The following is an 8,769-nucleotide window of genomic DNA, read 5'->3' as shown; positions in this document are numbered from 1 at the left end:
GGAGCTGTGCCTGAAAGTGTTTTCCACCATCATCAACAAAACATTATGGAATTTCTTGTGGAAGAATGGTGTCGAATCCTTCCACTCCATTTCCAGACACTTGTAGAATCTATGCCAAGGCTCATTAAAGCTGTTCTGGTGGCTGGTATTGGCCCAGTTGGTGTTTCCTTTATTTTGTCAGTTACCTATATTTTCTTGTATGTTCATTATTGCATAAGCCCGTCAACTAGGTCTATTTATGAGTAGACTATTTATTGATTGAGGTCAAACTTACAGAATAGGGCAGGCTATAGGCGTATAGACTATGCTTGTGTCCTAAGCATTAAAGTACAAATAGGCTAAATGTAGCCTGTCCTATCTCCAACTCAACGCCAGTATACTCATTCATTGAGTATACAGAATATTAAGAACACCTGCTCTTTCCATGACGTAAACTGGCCAGGTGAGTACAGGTGAAAGCTACGATCCCTTATTGATGTCGCTTTTTCAATCCACTTCAATCCATGTAGATGGAGGGGAGGAGACAGGTTAAAGAAGGATCTTTAAGCCTTGAGGCAACTGAGACATTTTCCATTTTTAAATTGTATTTCACCTTTATTTAACCAGGTAGGCAAGTTGAGAACAAGTTATCATTTACAACTGCGACCTGGCCACGATAAAGCAAAGCAGTTCGACATATAGTAAAACAAACATACAGTCAATAATACAGTAGAGAAATACGTCTATATACAATGGAGTTTCATATGAAATATAGGCTTTTAGTTGCATATGGCTTAAAGACGCGGGCTATGTGTACAGTCATCTCGAATCGCATGATAATATAGACAGGAAACGCGTTTCGTTCTATACAACTAGAATACATGACTGACTCATTCATTACAGAAGGTTTCCAGTTTGCTCTGGACACACCAAGTCGAAGATGTCCCCTTTTGGATTGTGTATTTGTGCCATTCAGAGGGTTAATGGGCAAGACAAAAAAATGTAAGTGCCTTTGAATGGGGTCTGGTAGTAGGTACCAGGCGGTTTGTGTCAAGAACTGCAACGCTGCTTGGGTTTTCACACTCAACAGTTTCCCGTGTGTATCAAGAATGTTCCACCACCCAACTGTGGCAAGCATTGGAGTCAACATGGGCCAGCATCCCAGTGGAACGCTTTCGACACCTTGTTGAGTCCTTACCCTGACGAATTGATGGTGTTCAGAGGGGGGGAAGGGCAGGGGGGCAACTCAATATCAGGAAAGTGTTCCTAATGTTTGGTATACTCAGTGTATATGTCAATAGTCCCTAGATCTTTTAGTAGAACAACAACTCGGGAACGGAGACCTTTTAATATTATTATTAACAACAACATGTGTATTCCAATTACGCAAATAAAACATATACAGTTTAGCATTTGATAACCTATAAGGACGTTTACTTTGCCACTTGTATCTCTAACCAAATTAGTTTATTATGAGGTGTTGTTATTCGTGGTAAGAATATGTTCCCTGTCACATCCAAATGGCACCAAAGACCGTAGAATCTATTGCATAATTGCAATTTAAAAGTATCATTGATGTTATTGGTCCAAACTTGTTCATCAAGCAAATGCAATTAATGTAGGTCTATTATAACAATGTATTACTTTCCAAAAGGGGACATCTTCGACTTGGTGTGTCCAGAGCAAACTGGAAACCTTCTGTAATGAATGAGTCAGTCATGTATTCTAGTTGTATAGAACAAAACGCGTTTCCTGTCTATATTATCATGCGATTAGATTCGAGATGACTGTAGACATAGCCCGCGTCTTTAAGCTTTTCATATGCGTCAATGAAACAACAAACTACATACTTAAATCCTGAATTGAGTTTACTTCTACGTCCAAAACACACTGTTTTTATCTTTCACTGAAGAAGAATCTCCAGGGCCCAGTGGCAGTTTCATCTAAAAGGTTGGGATGGTTTTGATGCGGCATGCAATGAATGGGAAGGCGCAAAATGTGTTTTACGTCGCATGCCGTTTTTTGTGATTGGTGGAGAAAACTTGGCTGTACTCCGCATCCCCTCATGAATAAAAGAAAGCTCAGACCAAGAGCCTATCCGCGCGCGCGACAACCCCCTACGCCGTGCGCCAAAGTTATCACTTAAACACCCAACCTCCATGCAGACTTTGTCATCAAAAACTACCAGAGCTTTTAGGAAAACGCTGCAAAGAATTAAGCAACCTTTGCGCACTTGAGAGTTAAGGGACACCCTCCTCCCTCTCTCTGTACACACACAGTGTACCTTTTTCTCAGCAGTCCTGTTCCGCTCATGCTCCCCACGGTGCTACATCAGAAGTAAGTGTGTTTTACGGTTTTGGGGTCTTTCGTTTTCAGAGATTCGTCCGTTTGGATGAGTATAGGCCTATTTGTCTTTTTTTCATTTTTTTTTTGTTGAGTGGACTGCACTTGTTTTTTCATCGTCAAAACAATTACCACAAACAAGTCTCGACTTAGTTTAGCCGATGAAATATTGGCCTTGTTTTTCCTGCTACTTTTAGCTGTAGAATGCAGTCGTCTTTGCCAGGAACAGTACCGCGAATGATGCGACCAGCGCCTGGACAAAACTATCCGCGCACTGGCTTCCCTTTGGAAGGTAGGTGATGCATGCAATTTACAAACATCCATCATTGTCGAAATTACTGTATCATTCCAAGCAACATTTATTACTAATTTAAAGCACGTTGTTTATCAATAAAATGTGCATTTGATTTGGGCCTTTATCCTCAATCACATTTGAAACGGCAAAATGTTGGCTATAGTTATACAAATTGAAAGGACAAGTTAGTCTATTCATTATTTTATACACGTTTGCCCCCTCTGTAGACTACAATAGGTTTTACGAAAGTCAAACTTATATTAGGATTTCACAATGTCTGGGTACTCGATTATGTGACTGTTTATGTAAATATACACACGTGTGAATAAAATGTACATGCACAATTTATTTGCATTGATTAATCGTCCGTGGGAGCGTCTCCCAGACAAGGTTCGTGCTCAAGTAGCTCCAATAAAATCTCCGAGAACACGAAGCTTGCAAGTTATCTTAGATCCGGGATTTGTTGAAGTGTCCTGGTGCTGGAAATAAAAGTAAAATACACATCAAAACGACGAATCAAAGGATTACATCAATATTTGTACGGCATGGCGGTGAATAATGAATCCAGACAAAGCCACACACTTCACAGCCTCTTCAATGACGGATGGAACACTCAAGTGTCATCTGGCTAATGACAAATTCTGCCTTCAAATCAAATATTTTTCCCCCAAAATAACTTGTCGATTCTGTTCTAAAATGTCTATTTTTGTCATTTTCAAATTCAGCAAGCTACGGATTCATTCACTTCAAGCATTATTGGAAATGTGTCCAATTACTTTGAATGTAGAAACAGTGGGTTTAGGCCTTTATGTTGATGTTTTTATGGCCACATTTAATTTCTGAATAGGACACGCCTATAGGCTACATTCATTTATTTGTATATATAGACTACATAAATATAGGCCTAACCTACATTGTGCAATAGACTTCCACTAGGTCGTATAGCCTAATAACAATTGCATTAGGCATCCACATATGCATATTAGCCTATCAAAAAATATTCGAACGCTACAAAAATATGCTAAATATTCAAACATGTAGCCTATAGGCCTAAAGATCAAGCAGTCATCATTTGCACTGTAAAACAATATGCATTCCGAATAAGGTGTTAATGCCAATGTTGCATTTGATGTGTACACGAAATGTTTTCACAGTAGGCCTTCTTTCTTCTGCACAGTGTCAACTCCCCTGGGTCAAGGTCGGGTAAACCAACTCGGTGGAGTGTTCATCAACGGAAGACCACTGCCAAATCATATCCGACACAAGATAGTGGAGATGGCCCACCACGGTATCCGTCCCTGCGTGATCTCTCGACAGCTACGAGTTTCCCATGGTTGCGTGTCCAAAATTCTTTGTCGGTATCAAGAAACAGGATCAATCCGACCCGGGGCAATAGGAGGAAGCAAACCCAGAGTGAGTTTGAGAAAGTTCTACCTCACAAAACAATAACAACCATTATTATTACACGCTAATATCCTACAAATATCAAAATACATTTAATAATATGATTATTAATAATACTATTAATATTAGCCTATTCTTATAATTATTCGTATAATTATTATTCTTATTTATCATGACTGTTTACCGTTATGGACCACCAAATATTTAAACAGTAACTGGACATCCAAGGTATTTACTGTGGATATTGTACTCCATTCCATGTTTGTTGCTTACCTATTTATTAACCTTCCATCGAAATGGACAAAAACGAGCAATTTCGTAGCCTATATTTCCGGTGCCTTGAGACTTTGAAGTTGTCTAATATATATTTTTAAAAACGGAATTAGTCCATTCAGATTTGATTTTTCAGTACATTCAACCTGTACTGAAGTTATTTTTCTCGTGCTCTTTCTCCTCTCCTTTCCTCTTTTTGTATTTTTCTTGTTTATTATTCTATTTTCTGCATTGTTTCTGCTTCTCATTTTCTTTCTCGCTCTCTTTCTTTCTCTCTGTTCTACTATCGTTCTGCGTAAATTAAACCCAAAAGCAGGTAGCAACGCCCGATGTGGAGAAACGGATTGAGGAGTACAAGCGCGAGAATCCCGGCATGTTCAGCTGGGAGATCCGAGACAAGCTGCTGAAGGACGGGGTGTGTGACAGAAGCACAGTTCCTTCAGGTGAGGCCTCATCTGGTAAGCAACCCTTTTTACTACACAAGCGATGTTTGCTCATATGTATTTTGTTATACTAGTTCTCCATAATAGTGGTTTATATGAAACCATCACAAACATTAGGTTGATGACGTATTTAGAACTACCAGCATAGTTTTATGTCGGCTAAAAACAGGCCTATAGTGTCGCCTGAACTTAATTGCATTGTGTTATTATTTCGATTTGTGTTCATTTGTTTTAGCCTGTGTGTAATGACTATGCAATTACTCTAGGCCTACCTTGTTTTGTTTTTATTCTTGTAGTGAGTTCCATTAGTCGTGTTCTGAGAGCTCGATTTGGGAAGAAAGATGATGAAGAAGATTGTGATAAAAAAGATGAAGACGGAGAGAAGAAAACTAAACACAGCATCGATGGCATTCTTGGCGATAAAGGTAGGCTAATTCAATTGGATTACATTCGCGTTATAAAACAACCTCTTACAGGTTTATGCACAACATCCTGTCTCAATATGTTGCAATATTTTTGTTCAGCTTTGTTTGTTTTGTTCACGGAATGCACTTCCTTAATTTAAAACGGACCTAATTGCTCTTTTGCACACATTTGTGATTTTTTTTCGTGATGTTAAGCTGTTTGCCAATACAAGCGTAACTAGACCTGCTTAATTATTTATATGAGCCTTGACGGAGGGTATTTGTGACTGCATTCATTTGCACAACAGACTCCTTTGGTGCTGGTAAATGGTCCCTTGAAACGACAACTGACAGATGACCGATGTAACAATCAATATCAATTACGACCAGCAGGTTGCAGCGATTCTTGATCCTGGACATTAGCCTATTTAGGTAGCGCGTGTATACTGCTTCATAGCTGGGTATTATCATAGTCCTATAGGCTAACTAATATGTAAGTTAAAATAAACCGGAAGCTAGTCATTTGCTAAAACGATAAACCGGCCGCAATTGTAGCCTAATTCGTTTTTTTATTAGGCCTAGGTCTATTTGAAAATGGCTTATTATTATTTGTTACACTTTTTTAGTTGTCATTTTTTGGGTCAGTTTTAAATATATATTTTATTATGTGGAATATTTCGGCTACAAAGAAACGGGGTTGTCTTTTGTCCTGGCGCTTTTTTGATGGGACCTCGGTATTATCTAGTCAAAATACATTAGATCCTGTGTCTGAAAAAAAGACAGGGATTTCCAAATGAAATGATCAACCATTTTGTAGCCTATCTGTTGTTTAAACGGTCGCACAAAAAGCCTTTCTCTAAAGCGACAGCCTCTCTAAACTTGAAGATGAACTTCAGTTCTCAAGACTTCCACTCCATTGAAGGCAAGGATTCTGAGGTACAAAGACAAACCCCTCAAAAGCAGGGCAGTGAAAGGAGGAGTGGGACGTTTTTTTCACACTTAAAAACCCGCAAAGAAAGGGGGAGAAAACTTTGGACAAAAGGCCAAGAGGAGAACGAAAGGCAAATGAATTATTCAATCCACCCTGCTGGTATATAGTTTTGTAAATATTATAAAATCGTCTGTTGGAATAGATTAAGCAGTGGAGGGTGCAAAATGCGTTTCGATTGTTGTTTGGAAATGCATATGCTTTTTAGAATCGAGCTATTTTCTGTTCTAACTGAACCTGTACTGATGTTTTCGCAATGAAGGGGGTGGGGTGAATGGGTCTGTAAGTGAATGTAGACTAGCCTATAACATACTCTTAATCTATTTCACAAACCGATTCATTGATAGATGTCTATAGTTTGTTGTCTATGGGCTCGTGTCATGAAATGGCCTGTGTTGTTGGTTTATCTCGAGCATGAAGTTGCCTGCAACTTGTTAGTAGATCTGTACATAACTGACCTATGGGACATGACACCAGTTCATTATGGACTACTGTTTATTTTACGTGTCGCTGTATGATCATGTCGTATTGTAGACAGAACGCCTCTCCATGATAGCTCGACAGGCGTGTTGAAACGGGTTCCACTGCCAACAATTGACCCGCCAACAATTGAGCCGATTCAGGGGCCAGCGGGGGCTGTAAGCGCTTTTGATTAAACCACAATTCTTCGTTAGAAATCTAACCTGATTAGCTTCAAACCACGTTGTCATCGGCCTATTTGTCAGTAGCCTAGCCCATGCATACACCGTGTGAAAGTAACTAAGATTGGGCTATATAGGCTATGGATATATGACCTATAATGTACATTGACCCATAGGCCCCACTGTAGATCCTGCGTTCTTTTGGACATGAAATGGTCTCGCAAACCCTCTGTAAATGTTTTGCCCACGTTTTGGCTTTTGATGGTGACATGTTGAAACCAGGCTACCAACTGTCCCATTTTTTTTTATTCTTAAAAAGACTCATCTCTGCGCTTGTTTCATTCTATCATCCGGCTGGCATTTAATAATGTTAAGACTTATTACAGCTCGTAATGAAACCGGTGTCTGTTGAATAGGCGTCTGTGTTGGAGAGGGGTGTAATAGCTCGCAGGCATGGTAAGAAATGTATTTATCCCCTATCAGCCCTCACTCTTGGAGTTTCAAGCACAAACGTTATGTTGAAGGGTTTTAGAGCAGATTAAATTGAGCCTTTTATTTCTTTTCACTTTCATCTCTAAACGGCCCACTCTGCAGCTAGCCGGAGGCACAAATTCATGAGATTTTAGGTTTCTTTTATAGGCTATAGTTGTCGAGATTGTATTCATATATTTATTTTGTTTTATTTCATTTTTATTTTGGGATTGCATTGGAGCATATAACTCTTAACATGCCAAACTCGAATCTGGTGATGGAAATGTCAATTTGAAGTGAATTGTACAGTTCATATTGCAAGCAAATTGCTAGATGCATAGGCTTATTAGAATACAGCGGGGGTGGTTTCACCAAACAAGGGGGCATCGTGTTTGAAGTCTGAGCTTTCAAAAATAACCGCTGCTGTCCATTCGGATTTTAAGTTGACTGCGAAGGCTTTGGCTTTTGGGTAAGAGAATACTGCAGCTATGCTCCGTAAAATAGTAGGCCAAATGTTTTGCATCCCATGCTGATATTGACAGATTGCATTAGAACGTATTTAAACACTGCGCGAGTGACACGTTTGCCAAGTTTAGAAGGGGACTGCTGATAGTGGCATACGTTGCCCCTTCCAAAGAGCTTATGTTGCGATGTAAAGACTCATGATATGATGTTTTGTTACACTAGAGTGGACTAATTATAAGGTAATAGTCTCAATATATGTTTACAAATAGATAGTAAATCATTATGATCGAGATCAAGGATTTATTACGTGATCATATCAATGTTTAAAAGATTGCATTCCATCGTTATCAGGATATCTGCATTGATCATCCCATGGTCGATGAGTGACCTCATTTCAAATGATGCATTGGTGCTGAGAAAATGGACCCCTAAATGGTGGCTGAAAGGAGTGTATCGGTCAATTCATAAAGAACAATTGGTTTTGATTAAACCAACACGCACCATCTTCAGCCCTCGTGCGTGATAGAAGGGACAAATGGACACTTGAACAAACGGTCGGATTACCTGAGGTTCTCAATCTAATCAAACAGGGGCCAGGCGGGATTTGTGACTGTTGTGAGTGGGATCAGAGGAAATGATAGAGGCCACAAGGAGATAGCGAGATGTCACTCATCCCCAGGCCCCAGACACGGCCGTTCTCTGTATTCAATTTCAAACGACGTTAAAATACACGTCTTAAAAGGAATATAACCTAGAAAACGCGTTTGGAAATGATAGATAGGCTATACCGAGAACTCAAAGAGCCTACCCATGAAACCATGATATAAATGGTCTACTTATTTAAATGGTTATAGAAATAAGAGGAGCTATTGAGCCACATTGAGGAGTCATGCAATACTGAATAAAAACAAAAGGCTGCCATATTACATATTCCGGAGCATGATCTGGCATGCGTGCTGCTTTTTCTACAGTTGTAGAAAATCGAAAATTATATTTAGGAGTCCGAAATAGCCTAAGCTTCATTGAAAGAAAAAGGATGCCTGGATGTGTCGGAAGACCACTT

The 8,769-nt window shown here is 39.4% G+C and overlaps 1 protein-coding gene across 2 annotated transcripts in view; it reads left to right on the top strand.

The window, feature by feature from the left end:
* The first annotated feature begins 2,095 nt into the window (after window positions 1–2,095).
* Window positions 2,096–8,769, top strand: part of LOC124031824 (paired box protein Pax-7-like) — a 64,516-nt gene continuing 57,842 nt past the window's right edge. The window contains exons 1-5 of one of the 2 annotated variants that reach the window (XM_046343536.1): window positions 2,096–2,316; window positions 2,520–2,614; window positions 3,795–4,030; window positions 4,608–4,737; window positions 5,034–5,162. In XM_046343536.1, the coding sequence (XP_046199492.1) occupies window positions 2,291–2,316; window positions 2,520–2,614; window positions 3,795–4,030; window positions 4,608–4,737; window positions 5,034–5,162 (616 nt within the window). In that variant the 5' untranslated portion in view covers window positions 2,096–2,290. Of the gene's footprint in view, window positions 2,317–2,519; window positions 2,615–3,794; window positions 4,031–4,607; window positions 4,753–5,033; window positions 5,163–8,769 lie in introns of both variants that reach the window. The other variant, XM_046343535.1, reaches the window with a different exon arrangement.

This window comes from Oncorhynchus gorbuscha, linkage group LG03 (assembly GCF_021184085.1).
Source record: "Oncorhynchus gorbuscha isolate QuinsamMale2020 ecotype Even-year linkage group LG03, OgorEven_v1.0, whole genome shotgun sequence".
Classification (NCBI taxonomy): domain Eukaryota; kingdom Metazoa; phylum Chordata; class Actinopteri; order Salmoniformes; family Salmonidae; genus Oncorhynchus; species Oncorhynchus gorbuscha.
This window is presented reverse-complemented; position numbering and strand designations above follow the sequence as displayed.